The 23,021-nt window shown below is 38.3% G+C and overlaps 1 protein-coding gene across 1 annotated transcript in view; it reads right to left on the bottom strand.

Moving 5' to 3' along the window:
* The window catches only part of GUCY1A2 (guanylate cyclase 1 soluble subunit alpha 2), a 150,698-nt gene that overhangs the window by 55,643 nt on the left and 72,034 nt on the right, over positions 1–23,021 (bottom strand). Inside the window, exons 5-6 of the mRNA XM_014877624.2 lie at positions 20,339–20,824; positions 2,949–3,092 (exon numbers count right to left, since the gene is read on the bottom strand). Of these exons, the coding sequence (XP_014733110.1) occupies positions 2,949–3,092; positions 20,339–20,824 (630 nt within the window). The remainder of the gene's footprint in view (positions 1–2,948; positions 3,093–20,338; positions 20,825–23,021) is intronic.

Genomic DNA, 23,021 nt, shown 5'->3' on the forward strand with positions numbered 1-23,021 from the left:
TGCTCACACAGGTATCAGGAGTGCTGGCACAGAGTCTCCATCCCACTCGTGCACTTGTGCTGCCTCTGGCTCTGCTGGGAGTGCTGAATGCCTGAGCAGGTGTCAGCTGCACACCATGGTGCTCCCATCAGCTGCTAGCAGCTCTGGCTCAGAGCAGGGAGCATCATCTGGGCATAACCCAGACCTGCTTCATACACCTGGCCACCATCCTGAGGTCCCTCACTGCTCACAGCAGCTCTGCTCTAAGGGGCAGGATTTTCGTAAAGTACACATGGCTGTACAAACAAGTTATTTTTGTGATCTCTACAATGAATACCTTCATATGATAACTGTGTACCCAGATAACAAGCCTCATTTGATCATCTGCTAATGCATTTACTAAGTGAAAATCTTATCCTAAATTCCTGTTTATGCAATATGGTATTTTTTTAATTAATTCATTTACTTTTTTATCCTTACTCTTTGAGACTTTAAGCTTCACTTAATAAGCTACCCACTGCTATCACAGGAATGAACGTTTCAAGAACCAAAAAAAGTAAAGCCTTGTATTCTGATGAATTCAGCCTTGAGATGACAACAAAATATATCCATCAAAGTAATTTAGAAAATACATATATTCCATAAACCATAATCATAAAGTTAGACATATCAAACTGAGTAATCATCAGTAATGGAACAGAAGGCTGTTGTTTACTCCTGAGATCAGAAGGATCAGAAGGTAGGGACCGCCTATTTGTAGGAATTCTGTTTTGAAAAACTGCCTCAGACTCACTGAAGCACTTGTCTTACTTTTTGAAAATGGCTTTTAGACTGCTCTGAAGAATAAAGTCAGAATTTAGTCAAAGCAAATCATGAAAGCAGTCAAAGTTATTAAATATTGGGCATGAGGAAAGCTGCCCTTTGATTTCGGGTTCTTTTCAAATAAGACTCACAAACTGTGACTTGTACTTGTTAACATGAATCACAGGTAAGAATTAAGGTCAAAATACAGTCAAAACTCTGCAATTGGTTTGCAAACTGTATCAACAGGACCACCTCAAAGCACCCACAATACAGTATACAATTTAATTTGCTGTAAAAGTCAGGCCACATATAAATATCTTATAGACTACATTGTGGTTTTTTTATATTAATGAATATTTTTATATATTTAATGACAAGTCTTAATTGTGAAGGCTGTCACAAGCAGGTCTCCTACTGCTGAGTCCACAGTAATTCTTACAGATACTTAGGGGTTCCTTGAACTTCAGGTAAGTCCAAATCCTGACTTCACACAGGGCAACCTAAAAGTTAAGTCACATATTTAAGAACACTGTCCAAGCATTTAAACATGGACAGGCTTGGCACCAACAATCACTTTCCTGAGAACCTCGTTCAAGTGCTTCACCACATTTACTTTATATCCAATCTGAATTTCCCCTGCTGCTTTAAGACATTTTTTATGCACATGGAACATTTGCTAATGGGAATCTGTGGCACAATGGGCCCTTTAATATTTTTCTTTTTAAGTGAAAAACTGCCAAGTAACAAAAATAAGGATCACTCTAAACAATTTAACATTGTCTGGAAGGCAAAAGTCATGCCAACTGAATTTAGAAATAATGAGTATGTTTTTAACTGTGATGATCACTGACATAGCCACTAGGAAAAACTATGCATTCCTTGCCATTTGTAGGAGGACTCATGTGACAGAGTGTAGAAACTCTCAGCATAGACATCCATCCACATGTGCATTAAATCCACAGATTTCCCTTACAGAAAAAGCACACACTTTTAGGGTGTGATGCATCTCATCCTAGAGTAGACACCTAAACTAGGACAAACTAAAGTAGACTTCTCCAAAAGTCCTTATTAACATAGTTTACAGGGTATATATATCCACATGAGATGAATCCTAATCTTAATAGACTTCAAAACAAATCAGAATATGCCTCTGTGAAAAGATGAGCTTTCTTTTTAAGCACAACTTCCAGGTTAGGTACAAAGGTAACAACGTTCTACAATATCACCATCCCTCCTGCCCTGAAGTCTATTACACCTAAAACAGAACAATTAAGAAATGCTGATGAGCTTCCCAGTACCTCTAATTTCAGTTTAAGTATGATGAACTGACCTTTTTCTTCTGAATTCTAAAGGAGATTAGTAAGCATTTTCTGAAAATATTTGTTTATTCCCAGCATTATATTCTATACACATTTCCTCTGCAATGTTGTTATAGCCTTTATTATACAGGTTTTCTTATGCAGACAGTGAAAATAAGAGGGATTGTCTGAAAAATAACGAGTGGTAATGAAAACAAAAAGTGAGTCTTCGAGTAAAACATACACTTTCAAAATTTCCCTACAGTTGCAGCAATTATTCAAAACGAAGTGTAAATATGAAGAGGCTCTGGAAGACAGCTCTCCCAGCACGTACCAGTGTAGTTAGCACATATTAATTGTCTATAGCTATCGGGAAAACAAACGAAATCAATCAAAAAATATGTATTTTAGTAGGATAAAATTAACATCTGTTTGAAATAGTTTTACATCAAAACTGAAAATGCTGTGTCTTCAGTCTTTTAATACTTATTCTGGGTTCAGTAAATGTTCACATGAAGCTTTAAAAGAACTTTCTTCAAGATCCATAGTCCAACATATTTTTTCAGAATGGTATTCTTTTCAATGTATTGATATAGGACCAAAAGAAACATAACAGCAGAGGAACTTCAAAAATGCTACACAGGGACATCGGGGGATGGAACTGGCATAACATGGGAAGGAAGCACATTAACAGTGAGAAAGAGCAGGCAGTCTACAGATTCTTCTTTTATGCAGGTTCACACCAACTTTGGAAAAGTGGCCTCTGGCGCATTAGAACCACGGATATAGTGATGCAAGAAGAAGACAAGGAAATGAATCAGGTCAGTGTATCACCGCCTAGCTGAGAATAACGAGCAAAGGGGTTACCTTAATAGGGCTTCCATCTGGAGTAAGAACCTCTTCTGAAAGCTCCATCATCTTCAGTGCCATCAGGGCAATGGCTTTGGCATGACTAAGGCTTTTCTTATGGAGCCCTGCTGCAACACAGTACGCGTCACCTATTGTTTCCACCTGCAGCAATCAGACAAACTCAGCGTTACAGGGTGATAACGAGGGGAACCCTGCCATTAGGGTTGCAATCAAATAGTGTTGCTTAAAACATGTGAGCAAAACATCCATAAATAAGCAATTAGACAAAAGAGCATAATTACCTGAGTCTGCAAACAGGTGCAGTCAAAACCTGACACGCAACAGCACAGTTGTTTGTCACCATTATAACCAAAGAAGATTGTCTAGAACAGTGTATGGCATCAGCTGAGATATGACAACATTCTCCCACAGCAGTAACACAGAAAATTGTATTTTCCTAAATGAGAAATTGTTTGCAGCTTTATTTCATACTACCCTGGTTCAGTTTGCTGTTGGGCAAGAATAGCACTGCATAATTATAATTCGTAATTAGTATTTGATATGCTAGAAAATTATATCAGGAAGAGAATTAGAAAAAGCAAAACCACTATAAGAAACAGTGAAGACTGCCTTATTTCTCATTAGTGGGTAGCTCTTGCTGGTATAATTTATGAATAGATGCTATTGCTACAGACCTTTGACTGCACCTTTGTCCCTTATTTTCAAATTAGAATTGGTGTCTCTCTGTACCACGCAGGCTATCTTACTCTGCATTCCCTACCTACAGGCATGAAGTAAAGCAGACTGATCTCTCTGGTCCCTTCAGACAGGCCTTACTGCTCTTTTATCCTGATTTGCTTTAAAAAGAGCTAGCCCCAGGAGGAAGTGGGAGCAAAATGAATTGCAGAAGCCCTCTGGCTTTGGGAAAAGGCAGCCTGAGAAACACTGCAGCCCTCAAGGTCTGCAGCTTTATTTACAGCATTGTGTTTTGCAGTCTGTTTGCTCACACATCTGTAACATTCTCGCACAAAATCCATTAACACGAGCCCAAACAGACCTCAAGGATTAGATTAGGTTTTGTGACATAACTAATCTAGTTTTCACCCTGCACACAACACTACAGGAATGCCAGAAAATGTTTCACAAAAAAATAGGGTGAGAAGAAAGCAAGCACAAGAAAGGAGTTATTTAGAGAATAAATATAGCTGATTCTTCTCTCTGCAGAGAAGCTACTAAGTAGTAGGCATGGGTCTTCTCAGATTAATCCCAGTCTTGATAAGTTGGAAATAGTATGTCAATACAAATAGTACCAAAAAAGTAAACATTACATGTAAATGTACCCAGAGGATGAACCTAGAACAGAAGTATGAGCAAATACCTCCAGCACCTAACTTAATCTGCTGCAAGCCCAATGTGAAGTTTGCTACCTTAACCTTTCTGGCAGATTGTGCAGGACGATGGAAATGTAGAGAAGACGCTGAGGGTTTCTCATGAGCTGAGACAGCCACTAGAGCTCCTTCAATACCTTTGAAAGCTCCTAATGGTACTCGTATATAGAACAAAACATGTAGGAGCAATTAATACTGCTGTCTGCCTGTTTGCTGCATCTCAGGATGTCTGTCCACAAGAAGCAGACACTACCAATGCCCTGCAGTTTAGGAGTTTGTTTTTCCAAAGATAAATGGATGGGCAAGAATATTGCGATGGCTGGTGAAAAATGGAGAAACTGGGCAAAAAAATAAACGAGCACAGTGAGAAGAAGTATTAGAAGTTAAAAAGACAGTCTGGAAGAAATAGATGTTTAAAAATGCTCTAAATTGGAAGGAAGCATTAGCAGAAATCCATTGTCATTCTTCAAAATCATGAATAAACATCAGTAGGAATAGACACAAAGAGGTTACTACAGAAAGAGCTGAGTCTGTGATGCCAAATACAAAAATTAAATATAAATTCTGCTCCTTGTTGAATGACCTAATTTCAGAATTACTTTTCCACTAAAGTTGGTTGCATAGATCTGGGATCATATACTGTTCCTGCAGTGTTCAGACAAAACTACTTATTTTTTTAGCTTCTTCCCCCTTGGAAATTTCCATAGCTGTAATTTAACAGCTAAATTCCACACACTGAATGTACTGTACTACCAGAAAAATGGGACAGAAGCTTTATATAAAAAATATAAATTATAATAATGCCATTACTCCTTAAAGTGCCTGTCCCTACAGAGTTCATCTGACAGCAATACTGGAGAACCAGGGGAAGGACTACGACTGCTTAGACTGACCTGGTAGTTTAAACTGGATATGATGAGTACTGATAGGCCTGTCTAATGATTTACCATTCTGTAACCCTACTTTCAGTCACTTCTAGGATTTTCACCAGCTAAGCATTTAAGCTGAAATTTTCTATGAGTGCCTCCACCAAACTTTAACCTTGGTTCCACTCTTCTTCAAAATGAGCTTTGAAAAATCTTCCAAAAATTCCAGGAGTTCTTGTAATTCAGATTGTGCATGGCATTTTCATTTGGTCCACTTGTATGGATTCATGGAATCATCAATAATGGTTTTGGTTGGGATATTTCAAGATTATCTAGTTTCAACTCCTCTGCCATGGACAGAGACACCTTCCACTATCCCAGGCAGCACAAAGCCCCATCCAGCCTGGGCTTGGAATCACCTGCCTTGACCTGCTGGCCACATTATTTTTGTTGCATCCCAGAGAATGGTTGGCTGTCTGGGCTGCAAGTACACATTACTAAATCATGTCTAATTTTTCATCTACCAATATTCTCAAGTCCTTCTTCAGAGGGATGGTCTCAATCCATTCACCCACCAGTCTGTATTAATACTGGGGATTGCCCTGACCCAGATGCAGAACTTTCACTTGCCCTCGCTGAACTTCACCAGGGTATATGAGAACATCAAAATAGAGACTGCAACAATAGTGATACACCACACTTCAGAATTTCAGACTGAGCGAGTCACATGCACAGAGTGAAGAAGGGAATTTCTCTTGTCTCAGCTGAGGAGTAGCAATTGGACTGGAAATACAAAGCATTGCTTGCTCCAAAATATCCTCTGGGTAGCTCCTGACACAGTGCACACCAGAGAGCAACCTGCTCCAAAAATATTCAATGGCAATAGGATTAAAAGAAAAGGCAGGCACTACTCAAAATGTCTAAAAATTGCTGCACTCAGATCTATTTGATACTTTTCAAGATGATATACAGCAATGATATATATACAGCAATGATATACAGCAATGAAACTCCAGAGGAAATCTTTACCATGTGGTAAACTAGATTCTGAGGTTTTGACATTGTAATGTGACTTTTAAGATGCATTAGTAGTAGTGTATTTGATTTTTATATCCTTCCTAGATACATACGCAGGAAAAGAGATTTTGCTTTCAATCTTGTAAGACGGGAATGCCTTATCCTGCTTCTTTAAAAATATATTCTATTCTGAACATTAAAGCTGGTTTTGCATATGACCAACAGTTTACCTTTAATAAGACTTAGTCTATTTTTTTCTAATTAAATTAGTTTCTTACTGCTCCTAATAGTTCTAGCTACTCACTGATTGTCTGGCCTATTGTTACCAACTTTTCATCCCTTTTCACTGATTTACACTTACTATAGTGTAAATTACTTCACTGGAGTTTTCATTAATTGTGAATTAATACCCAGCACCATAGAAGAGAAGTTGAACTTGGATTTCAAAATTAGACCAATCTCTAGAAACTGCAAACTAACAAATGAAGAATCCAGGAAATACTGCAGCTACTTACACTGCTATACAAAAGCCTCCTCTAAAGCCTTCTGTAACTCACAAATCACTGGAACTGTCCAAATGTACAGTCAGGCCCTCAACAAATCCCATATTAAAGTTAATAATTAGTTTAAGTGGTTGTGTGTACTCTGCAGTTCAGGAAAACTTTCTAGATAGTTACCCTTGCCCTGCTGAATACTGAAGAGTGATAATGCAGGACACTTGCATCAGGAAGCAAATATCTTCTGCTTTCAAGAAATTATTTTCTATATACCCAGATTCTGCCAGACCTCAGTAGATACTGTATGTCTGCTTTAGCTATGAACAGTAATTTTTACAGAAGATGAAACCTAGAGTAATTGTCTTATAGTCATTTTTTCTTAATTCATAACCATTTGAGATGGAATACGATTGGCAGATCAATTTTGTAGCACAGAAGTCAGAATGTAATTTCTCCAATTCTAAAGTGTCCAGAGAACAGAGATTAATAACCTGATCCCTGGGCAGCTCCAACAGGTCTCTTCCAACTGCCTGTAGCTCAACCTTGTGTTGTCTTTCATTATTAAACTGAGAAATTGTAAGTTTTAGCCAAATGATGTTCCATGGATCTAAAGTCAGGGTGATATTTCAGCGACAGTTTTTAAGGGACAATGTGGTGCATTGAACTAATATCCCTACTTTGTATCCTTCATCCCAAATTCATGAATATGCTCCAGTCACTAAGTTTCTGAACTTCTAGAAGTAACAAAGGAACTGAAGTGTCACACAGAATGACGTCTATGGGGCAGAGATACTACTTTGTGTGTGAAACCTGAAATGACAGGCTATGGATTTTTCATCTAAAATACTTAAGAATTCGAAAAGTCTAATGAGTACTACTTAGAACCTTTTTCAGAGCACAGCTTGGAAATAAACATAAAAAATATAATTGCATGAGTCACTGTGGCAATTCTAATCTGAAATTCCTACTGCAATCAGAAATATTAAATACATTGAAAGAAGAAGCTGGAGGGAGAATTGGCTCTAGTTTTAGTCCTGTCCCTCTCAGCAGGTTTCCTGTGAAAGCCTAATATACAATTTGTATTAGAACTATGACAATGGAGCACTCAATACTATTTTTTTCATGTAAGAGACATAAATAAGCCTGAGTGCAGTTTGTGTGTTTTAATGGGTTAAATTATATCAATACGGCTTCTTTGTTTACAATCAAAATGAAATACATACAAAAACTGGTCTGAAAATTCAAAAGTTGCTGTCTTTTTCCAGGAAGAAAATCTACCTTTAAATGCATGTCTTTTGTAGATCCTTCACCTTCCTCTGAAGGGTACTTGTGTACTATTGTTTTCATCTCCAAAGCACTCACAGGGCTGCATACTTATTTATTATCTCACTTGTAATATTTAGTATCCATTTAACCTAAAAAAATATTTCACTGTCCCTTATAGCCTGTTCAATGGTGTTTTGTTTCAAAATAAATTGGAAATAAAAAGTGAGACTGCCTTCCAGTTCAGGAAAAAGAACTACAGGATATTCCTGCTACACACAGGTGACAAGAATATAGGATTACTTTAGAAAGCAAATATTTAAGAACTGCCTATCCAATGTTTGTTCAAGGCTTCTCTTCCTTGAGAAAAGGGTCATGTTTGAGAAAAATATATTGTGCTGTTCAATTTTTGTGTTTTCCACTGACATATATGGGTTATCTATATAAGTGCATCATACACAGAAAATTCAGATAAAATAACCAGACTTAGATATTCTTCAGCCATGTCTTGATTTCTTACCCTTCTTTTTATAGAGTAACAGATGTTTCTTCCAATTGAACTGAGTTCCCATATGCATCAAATCCTGCTTGTGGTCTCCCCTCTTTCTGCTGTTTTAATCACCAGAAATATTTATTTCTGCTTAAGTAAGTATGTGTTCATAATCACTGTAATTTTAAGTTGGCAAGGAAACTTGGAATATTAAACAATTTCTCTATGCTCCATACCCTGTTTACAGACACAGTGTACAAAGTGTATATGCTATATTTAGCTGAAGAGAAGATCATTACTAAATTGTTTCTTATCACATATGAGTAATCTGCCAATAGCCTGAAACTATCCGACTGCTGGGAGATACTCTATAAAACTTTGTTTTATAAAACTGAAACAACAAACATCAGCTGCAATTATATCAGTTTCTTCTTAAAGAGCTTGAGAGTGAAGAAAACAGAAATAATGTGCAGGGAAAGGGGTAATGGTTTAGCTAATTGCAGTTAAATGCTCTTCTATTCATCACTTAACTATTCTCTCTGAGAAAACTAACTTTTCTAGTTTGTTTATGGGTAATTTTTTTAAGTGCACTGAAGAGCATTATTCTCCATCTTAACCTGCCTCTCCTTTTTCCTATTGCATGCTTACCTTCTCCCACCAAAATACAGACACAGGGTTCAAAAAAGAAAATCTAGAATTTTAAAATATATCTGACTTTTATAACAAAATCTGTGGGAGGGTTTTCCTGATAATAACATTATTTGCACCTGCATCAACCTAGAGTTGGTACCAAACAGGGGAGAGAGGTCAATTGTCAATTTGCTCTAGGGCTGGGCTGCCATCCTGAGTGACATGTACAGGCAGGATGAACTGGAAGCTGATGAAATTCAGTAAGGACATGTGCAGAATGCTGTCCCTGGGAAAGAATCTCTCTGGACCTGATACAGCCAGCTTCCTGAAGAGTGGCTCTTTGAGAGAGGCCCTGGGGGTTTTGGTGGGCAGTAAATGTCACCTGAGCCAGCAATGAGTCCTGGGAACTAAGATAGCCCGTGACAGTCTGGATGTATGAACAGAGGCCAGGGAAGTGCCAACCACACTTGTCAGACTCAGACACCACATCCACCTTGGGGGTCCTCAGTGCAAGACAGAGATTGATAAATTGGATCAAACTCATTAGGGGTCAGCAAGGTGGTGGGGGCTGGAGAACCTGGGAACATGGGCTGGGGGAGCTGAGCTTGTCCAGACTGGAGCAGAGATGGTTTCTTGGCACTTGAGGGGGTAGAACTGGGCTCTCCACAGCAGTGGAGGGTGAGAGAGTAAGAGTAAAAAACATCAGCATCCTTATGGATTAGGAAATGGGGAAACCTGTGAAATTTACTGACAACAAGATCTTAGATAAAAAGAAGCTTTTTAAAGCAAACAAGCATCTGCAGACAGTGAAGATTTTCATAGATGCTGCAGTAAATATGGGGATAAGGAACACAATATTTTTATTTTAGGGGGTAAATCACAAAATGAAAATGCTAGAAAGAAGCTTGCTCTATGTGCCTGGCATTTCATAAGTAGCTCACAAGGCATCTTGTACATCTTGAAGCAGCCAATTCAGTACTATCAAGCATAGACCATTATAATAACTATTTTGGCAGATTCTAAGGTAATCCAAGCTTTAATTTTTTATGATATGCCCTGTTCCCAAATATAGCTATCAATTATGCTACTAATTGTTTCAATGGGATTGAACAACGAGGTGTTTTGACAAAAAGCATCACATTCATTTGTATAATTTAAAGAATTCAAGCTTTGAATTAATCATAAAGTGTTCTAAGGGACTCTATTGGGAGGCAACAGCATATCCATGCTCAGTGGTGATGGGAGTTACTCCAGTGACACCGTAACAAAAATCAAAGAAAGAAGGAAGAAATAACTTGGGTGGATGCTGATGGTATGAGAGAAATTAAAATGCAGAAAAGAATCCTTTTGCCCAGTTAAAATACACTCTGTGCATTAACCATCACACGGCATCAAACTATAACATTATTAAATAACTATAAAACACATGAAAAGTAGATGACACTAGCAGAGAAGTAATATTTCAGCTGCAGCTGCATCTTACAGACTGCAAACTGCTAAGATGCAGCAGCTCTAATCTACACGGGTGAGATTCAGTTCGCCTAACCAGAAATATGTCTAATATAGCAATTTAATTATGAGTTATGCAGTCTCAATTCTCTTAATAATAAATGAACTTAATGGAAACCCTTGCAGTCATCTGACCTGTGCTATGAACTTCCCTCAGAAAAAAACAAATCTCACACTTAAAAAAATTCACATTTACCCTATAAAATAAAACTTTCTTCTGTTGACTGTGAGGATGAGTCTAAATTATTAACTCTATGTTAAAAGTAGCATATTTTCACCTCTATCTCAGAACTGTAGAAAAGAAAGAATTAACAAGACTATGTGAAGAGGCAGAAGGGCAGATTGAACCTGGAAGGTCACAGAGGCAGGTCAATTTTAAAAGGATATGGCAAATTCTGTGAAATCAAATAGTCCTTTAGGAAAGCTGATCTCTAGATTGTCAGATGAACCAGTGGAAAAACGTTCTACACTCCGTGGATCAGTTTCCTTTCCAGTCTTCAAGATTAATCCAGAACAGTATTTATTGGAGGTAGGAACATTAAGTGATTCTTATGATGACCTTAACAACAAAATCAATGCCTCAGCCTAGACTTACTGGAGCACATCTCAGCTTCCTGCACACCCAGGCTGCATTTCCATGGTAGCACAGAGACATTAAAGGAGATGTTTTTTAAAGTTTCATCTCAGCATGAGGCCAGAATTCAGTATGTGAATGGGCATGGCACTGGAAATTATCAGGAACTAAAGCAAAGACCTATGCTTTCACAAAATATTAATTATCCTGTTTATCCATATTTCATACCATCTGCAAGACTGAACTACACAGTACCTCAAAACTTTGTATTTCCTTCATGAAAGCTGAAAGGTCTTCCCTCTAAAGGAATACAGTGAAATCCAGCCTGAAGATGAAACTCTTGCAAGTATAACTGTGAAGGAAATCTTTGAAGTTTTTAGTATCTCCCAAAGGTCTTTTCTTTCATCTGTTTTCTGCCTTAAGTTGTACAGGAGAATAAGGAAAAACCTGTGGTATATGGCAACATGGTACTTCAGATTTATCATTTGGGCTTCATTAGTCCTGTCCACGACTTCTAGTGCAGCAGCAAACAGGCTGGTATAGGACAAAGACTGAAGAAAATGGAGATTCTCTCAATTTTATTTTTAAGTCAGCAATCTCAGCACTCATCACAGGAACAATTGATTTGATATCCATATTCTGTCTCAAGATGTCATTGACATCTCCCGTATTTCCTTCTACCCATATCATTCTCACAGTATCTCTGCAGATCAGTAATAACCTTACATTCATGATGGAACTCACATTATCACACAAAAATGAAGCTTCTATTCAATCTACTCATCCATACTCTTTCTACAGTAACTGAAGAGAAAAATGAATTTTCAAGGCATGACATATTCCATCCTGAATTCTGTAAACCTCTTTTTTCCCCATTGAGTACAGCAGGATGCAAATGTGTGTATCCTTGCTTAATTGCCTGCATCCATACCCAGACTGTCATTCGACATGCAAGACCCCTCCATGTTGTCATCAGCATGCTTTCCTGGGCATTGCCTGAAACAACAGGTTTATGTGTGCCACAGGCTTAGTTTGTGAATCTCTCAGAAGACTCTAGGGGAGCCCTGTGCCTTTGAAAGTGCACCACAGTGGGCATGTTCCTGCTCCCACAAAGTGCCCCAAGGCAGGAGAAGGGCTGCATGAGTGTGCTGACTGCTACTGCTACGATACCATTTGTCAACACAACAGCAAGATCCTGTTTAGCTCAGAAAGTCCTGGATCTTGCCATGCATATTTTGGCATGCAGGGCAGGGGATGTTATTAATCACTAAGCAGAGGGAGAGCAGATGTGAAGTATTTTGGGCAGCTTATGGTATAAAGACTTGAACAAGTCATCTAATCTAAAACACAGATTCTAAGGAAAAAAATAACAAATTAACATGCCGGAGGGAAAACAGAAAAGGTTATTTCCCTGAGACATTAAGTGTGTGTGCTCTTTCTCTGGAGGTGGTGTAAGTGCAGTTCAGAAATGCCTCCTCTGAGCTTGGCCTAGGTATTCTTGATCCTGAGGTCAGTCTAGGATTCACATTTCTGTCTACATTGCAAAGAGTAAATACTGTCCTTTTTCAAATTAAACAAAACCCGATTGATTTTTTGCTGTTGTGTGAATACGAATTAAGGCCTAATTCTGTTTATATTTTGAAGTTTTCTCTAAGTTTTCTCCACTGCAAAGATCTGTCAGCAAAGCTTTGAAACAGTTGAATTTTGCAACACTGTTGAAGCTTAACAATATTAGTCAGCAGTAAAGCACTGTTTATAGATTTCCAAATCTCTGGTATATTATAAAAAACTTTCTGCTTTGGAAAGGATTATAAAGTTTTCAATAGAGGATCTGAGAACACACTTGTTTTCAAAGAATGTCCTTCAGTTTCTACTTAGTGTTTCACTCTCTTAGCTTCTGTCTCTAATGTTTTCAAAATAAATTCCTAAGCAGTGAAATATGGTGCCCAAGTTTCAAGGTAACTTTGCAACACTTTTATGATATGACATCCTGCTTTTGGGAATACTTCAGGAAAATTCCTCCCATGTGAGAAGAGATGGATTACAGGCATCCACCTATGAAGTTCAGAACTCTGTTCTTCTTGTAAAGCTCACTTTTTAAAAGAACTGACTTCCTGCAAAACCAAGATCCTTTCCCAGGAGCCTAATTAAGAAGCAATTGCTCTTACCAGGCCTGAGGGCATCTTATTTTTAGTGAATTTAATGACATTACATACTGGCAAGTTCATGAGAATATTGCAGGAAGAGCTCTGTTTGAACTCCTTCTACAGCACCTACTTAGCAGTCTTAAGCACAGACCTTTCAGTATGCAATATATGGAAGAACTCTTTCATCTACACTGTCATTCAGAGTGCTACTTCCTTTACAGAAGAAAAAAGACAAATAGTACTTGCCATGTAGAATTACTACCTAGTACCTTTAAAAAATGGTTTGTTTTTTTTTTAGTAGTTAGAGTCATGCCAGAAGACTTGCAGTCTACATGATATCAGCACCAGATTTGCACACAACAGCCATGGAATACAAAATTCGTAGTGTATAAATGATTTCTCGCTTCTGTAGGCAAATATGAAATCGCAAAAATCAGACCGATTATCTCTGATGAACAGAAAACTTCCCGGCTGGCATTCCACAATGTCAAAGAGCAGAACTGTTTGACAAAATAAGAAAATATGAAAATAATCATGTACGACCTAAGACACACATTTCAGTTTAATGTGACTGCGCTTCTCCCAGCGTGTGGTCTCAATTTGCTATAAGTATCCCCAGTATTTAACTCCTAGTGAATCAGAACATCTTCCTCAAGGTTATACAAGCTTTAATTTATGTGTCCTGAAATTCATATGTTGTCTAGTTTCTATTAACTTAAATATCCTCCGTGTTCACTTAAATAATTTAATAAATTAAGGTACAGTTATGAATGCTATTTGCGTGAATGAAAATGTTGCATTATGGTACATGAAAGTCCAGCCAGACTGCTTAAAAAATGAAAAGAGTCAAAGCAGATGGAAAGTGAAATTAGTTTTCTCCAGTCTCTCAGAAGTACTAAAATTTAGAAGGTGGAGAAACTGGACAGAATAAAACAAAGGACATGGCATCAGGGAGACCTGTGTGCTGCAAGAGGAAATGCCCTTAGCCACGGCTCCTGTCTGGCCACAGTATGGGGGCTTGCTCCTCAATTTGGGGCAGGGAGGACACCCTTCATGGTCTATTCAAGTTTAAAGTCAGCTTATAGACAGGCTTCACATACAAACTGAGGACTTGGAAAGTGCTCCCAGGACCTGTAAGCTGGACATAAACTCTAAGGCTCCCATGGAACTTGAGAGAAATGGACCAGGGCAGTTACAAACAACTGTGTGCATTCCAGATGACAGAAAAGTGAAAGGAGAGGCAAAAAAAAAAAAAATAAAAGGAAAAAAAGAAGAAAAATAGAAGGAATTATATACAAGTATGGTATTCCTGAAGAAGTAGAGAAGCAGTTATAATATACTGAAACAGAAGTCCTAGGCTCTTTAGAGGATTCTTGGGTGATGTATTGCAGGAGAACATGCACAGATGTTTTAGTGCTTTGTACAGGGCTGTATGTTTATAAAGCAAAGAATAACTCTTCTGGAGCCTGAGTGTCTGTTTGCTTCATTTGCAGATCTCCCTGAAGACACAAAGTGTAAATCGTCCACAAGGCTGGAGAAAAATACATGCTTAAAGTAATGGGAAGTCTTAAAATATTCTTGAGTTCTTGGGTGGTGTTACACCTGATCTGCAGGGAAAATCCATGGAACATTTTGTGGTGGGGTTTTTTTTTTGTTGTTGTTGTTGTTTTTGTTCTTTTTTTACTTAACCCAAGAACACTTCTGAGTTCCCCAAAGAGATAGCTGCCCTGGCTTTGCTCTAACTTCACACTGGAGTGAGACAGGCCAGTGTGCCAGCAAGTCCAAGTACAGGCAAAGCCTTCCAGGAGGAGAAAGTGTCACAGCCAGCTCCAGGACAGGAGGAGGAAGGTTCAGAAGCCCTCTGTGGTGGGACCCAAACTGAGCAGTGTGCTGAAGGCAGCTCTACCAGGCTGGGTGGCACTGCAGAGACAGTGAGTTTCTGCGCAATGGAAATTTTTTCTATTGCCCATTTCCATCTATTTTACACATTCAAAACCCACTGACTTTAAGCTATCAGGAAGAAGTAAGACCTAGTGCACTGGTAATCCTTAGAACTGCACCATTCCATTTTTTCAAAAAAGGTATCTTGTAAATATTTTACATGTATCATAATGCTCATGCAAGAGTATAATTTTACATATCTTAATTGCATTTCCTGCATTTTGAAAATGCCTAAGCTGAAGTTTAGAATTGTAAAATTTCTCAAAATGGCCATGTATTTGCAAGGAACTTAAAAGGTTAAAGCTGGATGAAAAGATGGCAAAAATAGAGCCCATAGATTTTACATGAAAACTTGGAGACTATGTTTTTTAACTTATGAAACATAAAGAAAACTTCAGAATAGTCTGAAGCTCAGGACCCTACTTATTGAATTATTCTTCAGTCATTATAGCACTGATGGTAACGTTGAGAAAATACATTAGAGTAGGAGGTGTATTAGTTCTCGGGAGGGCATAGTCATGGCATGTAAAGAATATACTGGTATTTTCTGTAAAATGAATACAGATTTCTGCAACTTAAACTACCAGTACAGAAATGCAAAGTGATATTCTTAAAAAATGAGACTTTAAAATTACATTCCTGAAAGCATTATATCACAAATTAAATATAAACAACATTTTTCAAACTAGTGAGTATCAGTCTTGAATTATTGCATCACAGTCCAGATTTCCCATTATTTTTTAGTCTTGGGTCTTTACAACAAGCAAACATTAATGCTGCATACAGCTTTAGGCATATAAAACCAGAAAATAAAGGTCTAACATACTAAGTGTATCATGTTGCCAGGAAGAAAAGCCCAAGGAAGCTGTGTGTGGTACCACTCAGAGAGAGTGCCAGTTTAGCCAAATAATGAAACCAAAAGGAAAGCAGGAATTCACATAACAAAGTCATGGATTCTGACTGTAAAAGGAATGTATGTAATTATATTGTCTTATATAAATACTCAATAAACTTTCAATTAAAATTTTTATGATGAAGATGTATAGCAAAGAAATTCTGGCAGCTGACCACAGTTCATTTTCAAAAAATATTTAGGACTCTCTGCTTAGACAAGGAAAGTGAGACATCGCATTTCACAGAAAGTGAAGTATAGTGTCAGGGAAAATCTGCAATGTCTTCAAGGACAAATTCTGCCCTGTTTAGAGAAAGGACAAAGAAACTAACACCTCCAGGATCAGGCCTGGTTCTGCTATGTTTGGCCTGACATTACCCAGCCACCATATATAGCCATGCAGCCAAAAAAAAAAATGCAGAATAAATGCTGCCTTTACACAGTAGTTAAAGGGTGCAAAAGGGAAATGTTTCAGAAAGGAAATTGAGTGGAAAAGAGCTGAGAAAGCAGCTACAAAGGAAGAAGGACTCAACAAGAAACAAATATTTTAAATGAGCCAATGTCAAATATATATTACATGAAGGAGAAACAGAAGCTGTGGGAATCTTAAGCAAGGAAGATTTCAGACTGCAGGGTTAATTTTTAAATGCCAGAAGATATGGCTGCAGCATATCTAAACAGCTTATTTGATAAAGAGATGGCTTAACTGAAGCATAATTTCCCAGTACTTGGCTGATAAACAGGAACTCAGACGCAGGTCAAAACAATCAGGCCAGCAAGAACATATTTTACCCAAAGCCACAGCTTTCAAAATTTCCTGAGATATCTCTCCCATGACTTTTGCTCCTGGAGTCCATGCTTCTACTTGCATGTCCACAAACAGCAGCTTGCCAAGCATCTGCAGCTGAACTGCACTGATCTGAACTGCACTCCCTGCTTGACTTTTTCTCCCACTCCTCAACTCCAAGCCAAATACAATTAGCTCTGATAGTCAGCACTGCCAGTTTCTAAATTCATCACCAGGTCTCAGTTCTTTCGCCTCCTTGTTCTCCTGTGATTATTATGAACATGTCTCTCCTTATCTTTTCACCAAGGCTATATGTCAGCAGATTCTTTCCCTGGTTTCACTCTCTAAAACACAGATTCTTCTAGGTTGCTAAAACTGTCACCCAGGCTCATAACACCGTGCATTCAATTATGGCAATGTTCCCCCTCAGCCTGGACAAATGCAATCTGTCATCATTGCTTTCCACTCAAAATGCTGCTGAGAAATTTGTTTTTTGAGCCCATCATCTGTCTGTGTCATTCTTACCTGTACCTCCATCCATTGGATAAGCTTTCCCTACCTCATCAGTCATAGCTATTTACTTTGATTTCCAAGAAATTTCAAAGTCTAACTCATCATTCTTCAGCTCTCTCCAATCATTTTCAGTCTGTACCCGAGAGCTTATTATGCTTGCCCTCTATGTCTGACTAGTTAAATGTGAGAATCTTTGTTCTTTCTGTGCCATATTTCTCTGTAAATATCCCTGGATGAATAGCATGAGACAAATGAAAATATTATGTTCATTGCCGGATTAGAAGCAGTGAGCTTCTGAATGCAAAATTCCGTGGCAGTAAAGCTGGGTAAATAATTTACAGCATGGAATTTATTTATTGTATTTTACTTAATTTTCTATTTACAGAATGGTGAATTTTGTATTCAGGTGCACCCACCAAATAATCTTCGCAAATTATTCTTGCCATGCTGCTTAAAAACAAACAAATTTTAAAACTGATGGATTTGGATTACATGATAAATATCTGTAGCCTAGTTACACGAGTATATCTTTGAGGCAGGCTGGGTACAAATATTGTTGATTAAGTATCAAAAATTCACTACCTGACAATAACATCTAAAATCATAATTGTTGTGGTGGTGATCATTCCTAGCAATAAAACTTGCTTCCAGAATATCACCTGAAACAAATGAAAAAGATATAAATACAAGCTATTTTCATTTTAAAAGGAAAATGTTTTCTTTCAAAAGGATTGCTATTTTATTTTAAGCCTGATTCTGTAGTGACACAAAAAAGGGTTCACTGCTTGAGTTTTTCTTTCTGTAGTGCTAAACTGAGTCATTTTCACTTAACTCCTCAGAAATTTTTTTAGACTTCTGGTTAAAAAAAAAATTAAAAAACATTTGGAGGGGAGAAAAAAGGTACATACAGCTCCAAAACAGCCAAAGTGCACACTGCCTTGCTCATGAGTGAGCGGTGGTGGGAATCAAGGGACATGTAGGCAGGGTCCGGGGACAGGAGGAGTAGGGAGATGAGGAAAATCCAGGATGAAAGGATCTGAGATGGAACTGCCTATATTATGGCAGCAACAGCAGAGAAAGGGTGTCAGAGCTGCAAGCCATTCCCCCATAGAAAAACAGGTTTTATTCATACCTTTGCTCACAGAATTACATAAGAGTCTTGACAAGGAAGTGGTTGCTCCTTTTTTTATGAATGCATAAATCTCATCTTTGCCTATCTCAACAGCTATGACCTTATTTCACTGGTCAGGACTGTCTTTTCATAAAGTAACATCTTTCTAGCCACAGTAGCCCAAAGCTAGGTGAAAGGCAGAAAGCCATGGTCTAAATTATATAATATTCATGACCTATGCATAAATATTCCTTCTTAGTATTCTCACAAGACTCAAACAAACTTCTTTATAGTCAGATCATAGAGTTTTGCATACTTTATATCCTATTCCCATGCAACCATAATTTTCAACAAAGGATATTCTGAATGCTTCAAAACAGCTGAAATTAATAATTTGGGAACACAGTGAGTACACCCATGTGAACACACAGCTTGTGAAGCAGAGTCACTAGGTATCCCTCCTGATAAGTCCTGTTCTTGAAGCTGGGCCATAATCCATGCAGCAACATTAGACTAACACAGGCTGAGATCACACTCACTATCTTTTCTGACAGTACCACCATAACAATTTTCAAATGAGGGCTGCTACCTTCCACTGTCTTCATGTCCCAAGATGGCCTTTTGCTTCTGAGCATTAGTAAAACAAACCCCTAAACCAGGAGCCCAAAACTTCTTTGCAGTGTGCTTGTTTACTTTGGTAAATTGCTCTACCAACCTTTATCTATACCATTTTCAGTTCTATCTGTGGAACATGCTGCAACTTTTCAGCCATGATTATTATTTAGGTGGGTAGTCATTATTTTTCAATTCCTTTTAAAGTGCATTAAATGCTAGAAATTAAAGGAGCAGGAAACTTGTGAGACCTCTTTCTCTACAGCCTATCAACAAATACTATACGAAATTGTTTGAAAACTGTTAGTTTGCAAACTTCAGGCATATAATAAAATCAATACATAATTTTACAACCACATTTTTTTTCTCTTGTGCATTAACATATAAAAAGAAACTTGCTCTATTTCTTCTATCACAAAATTAAAGGTATTTCATATACAAAACAGTCTGTAGGCTTCACAGTATAATTACACTGCTAACATCTTCAGTGCATTTATTAAATTCTACCTCCCCTGTTTTTTCTCTCAAATACATACTGGACACCAAATCCATTTAAGAGAAGTGAAGATGAGTTCTTTAGTGGGACCAACATGTGTGACATTTCCCTTGGAGCATGGCACACCAGCACCATGTCCCATTCATTACATTTACTATGCACAGAAGTCTGCTATACTCTTCCAGTTTTTCAGTGGAAGCTGAAGTTTTTTACAATAACTTTTTTTTAGAGAATGCTCTACTCCTCATGGAAAATTTTAGTTCTTTGAAGGGAAAGATAAATTCCTAAACTCTAAACCATTCAAGCTGAAAGTGAGTGGCTCCCAGGAGCTGCAGCTTGGGTTAGGATTCATCACTGTGCACTTCTTCATCTTAGGATGCTTTGGCTGGTGTGTCATTTGAAGGCAACCAGGCTATAATACATGAGATAGATATTTCTATAAGAAAATGGGAATATGAGGCCTATATTCCCATGGGAGTACCATGATGACAGTTTCATATTGAAGCATTTGAGTTTCAGTGGTCATATTTCAGATCTGGGGTTTTTTGCACATAAAACAAAAATATTGCCTTCATATTTTTCTAAGGAAGGTCTGCAATTTAGGAAGGAAGCTACTGGGATTTTTTCTGCCTTCATTTCAGTTATCTTTTGCTAGGTTAGGACTCGAGCAATTACCTTGTAGATGTCAAGGAATCCACACTGGTGGTCGAAGCGTGTGTAGAGCTCGTTGAGCATGCTGATGACCTGCATGGGCGTGCACTGAGCACAGATGGCAGTGAAGCCAACAATGTCCGAGAAGAGCATGGTGACATCATCAAACTTCCTGGCCTGGACCTGCTGCCCCTGCCACAGCTGCTGGGCCACCTCTTCAGGGAAAATAGAAATAAGGAGATCTACTGTCTTCTTCTTCTCCTCTTCCAGGGCTTGGTGTGTACATTCTAGCGTTGCCTTCAGCTTATCCATTCGTTTTTTCAAGCCATCCTGCGCCTTTGCTTGCTCCCCAACCAATATGACATCACGAGTAGCATCGTGGATAGGTATGTCTGAAAGATGGAGGCCTCGGCCCATCAGCTCATCCAGCTTGTCCACACAGGGGGAACCCAGGAACAATATCGAGTTTGATTCTGGCACGTGAATCATTTGTCCTTTAATCTCCATCACCTGTAAATTACAAAAAAAAAAAAAAAAAGGGGTTTAGACAAGGGGGAAAATCAGCTTATAGATGTGGATCCTCATTCTTCTTTCTCCATCTTTTCAGCTAAAACAATTAACTGCAGCCTTTTATACAGATGCTTTTTGCACTCACCTAATCAAGTAATGAGACTCAGTCTGCTCACCAAATTGAGCCAGAAAATAACTTAAACTGACACAAAAGTATTCCCAAATCAGATGTTGGATTTTATTTGTACCCAATTAAATAAGAAAGCAATAACAAGTATTCTCAGACTGCCGTCTAAATAATGCTCCTGGAATGTACCTGGCCTTACAAGCAAATTTCAGAGTTGTTCTTTCTCTGTTACTTAGCTATAAATTACAAAAAGCAAAAAACTAAAGAGAAATTGCAACTGTCTGAAAGCAGGTTAGTGAAATGAAGTGCCTTCTGTTCTTTTTCAGCAGAATATCTAATACAAGTCAATTGTGGCCATTTTATAGAGGAATCAAATAAAAATAGATGTGAAAAACAGCTCTATAAAATAACAAATGGCATGGAAATATTGTACTAGTCCTCCTGTTTCCTGTCTTCCTTCTCATACATGCAGCAGAGTTGAAGGCTGACACTCAGAATCTGCAGATTTCTTGGTAATAGAGATTAATCCAATTTGTATTTGTGGAACAGCAGAAGGTACAGTAGGGAAGGAGCATCAGCTGGTTCATCACACTGGTTTATAGCTTTTACATTGGCCTGTTAAATGGCTGGGTGTTTTGAGCACTGTCCAAGGGTTGATATCACTCAGGCTGTGGATTGTTACCTCTTGCTCCATGATGGCAGTCGAGCACATAACTACCAGACTGAAATGGACATTGAAAACTAAATTAAACCAGACAAACTGTATCTATTTGTAAATGCAGCTTGCCATAGCCTCCGTCATAACAAACAACCCCATTAATGTTTCCATTCCAGGACTGCACAAAGACCAGGGAAATACTGTGCTAGGTGATCAAAAATATCTACAAACCTTACCCTGAGGATCTCATAGTCAATACAGGCATAACACACAAACCTTGTGCATCTAAGCAGTTAGGCACCATAATGCCTTGTATCTGTGTTTTCTATTCCACACAATCTCTTGAAATGAAAAGGCCCCCTCCAGTCACCATTTGTTTTATCACATAGACATTTGCTTGCTGTCACATGAGTCACTTATAATTTAATCCTCCATCCATCTATAATCCTACCAAGCAAAATTAAAAAACCTCCACCAGGGAATCCAGAGATGTCTGTAATAATTATGTGATTTAAGTGTCCAGTGGCCTGAAAGCTCCTGCTGAGGTGACAGGAATTCTATATGGAACTTCCATGTTTGGGAGAGATTTAGGAAGCTCCTCTTTCTATTAGTTTGTTTTAATTTTTTTTTTCCCCTCAGGTAATATGCTGTCATTGCAGAGTCTATGGCAACATGGGAATTGAGCCTATCCTTTCCCTATTGCCCTCTGCCTTCTCTGCTAGCAACCCAACATGCAGCTTTTGATGACAGCCAGGGAACTCAGCAAGTGAAAATAAATCCAAGTCATTAAAATTGTCAAATTTTCTAATTTCTGTTCATGCACACCTACTAATATTTACATTTCTAAGCTTTGCTTCCTCAGCTTCACTCTGGGACATTCATCTCTGTGAGAAATCTAGTCAGCTGCCTACATGAGCTGATTTAATGCTCAATGGCTAAGTGTTCTTTTCCTACTTTTGAAACATGGCTCCCTGGGAAATAGGATGCTTTCTTCATGCATGCAGCCTCATGCTTTCAAAAGACCACATGCAAATTTGTTTTAACTCCAAAGTACAAGTTACCAAGTATGCCAAGTATGAAATACATGGTACAGCATTTCTAAATTCTCTTCCTATTTCGCTCCCTTGTGCCAGAGAGTTTTCTGTTTGTAGAATTTCACCCTTGTGCAAAATAAAAGTATCTCATATTATCACTGTCCTCTTCCATCTCCAGGTGAAAACAGGGTGTTTTCAGCTCAGGAGGAGAGAGTGTGACCACAGACCCTGGCTGAGCCAGCCCAGCCTGGGCTTGAGCTGCTTGTCAGCAAGGCAAGGCACCTGGCTTGGAGTTGTGCTTCTCCTGCTAACCTGCTGTGAGACCAGAAGAAAATCAATGCATCCCCCTGTGCTCTCACTTTGCCTCTGTCAATTTGA

The sequence above is a fragment of the Sturnus vulgaris genome, chromosome 2 (genome assembly GCF_052056855.1).
Source record: "Sturnus vulgaris isolate bStuVul1 chromosome 2, bStuVul1.hap1, whole genome shotgun sequence".
Classification (NCBI taxonomy): domain Eukaryota; kingdom Metazoa; phylum Chordata; class Aves; order Passeriformes; family Sturnidae; genus Sturnus; species Sturnus vulgaris.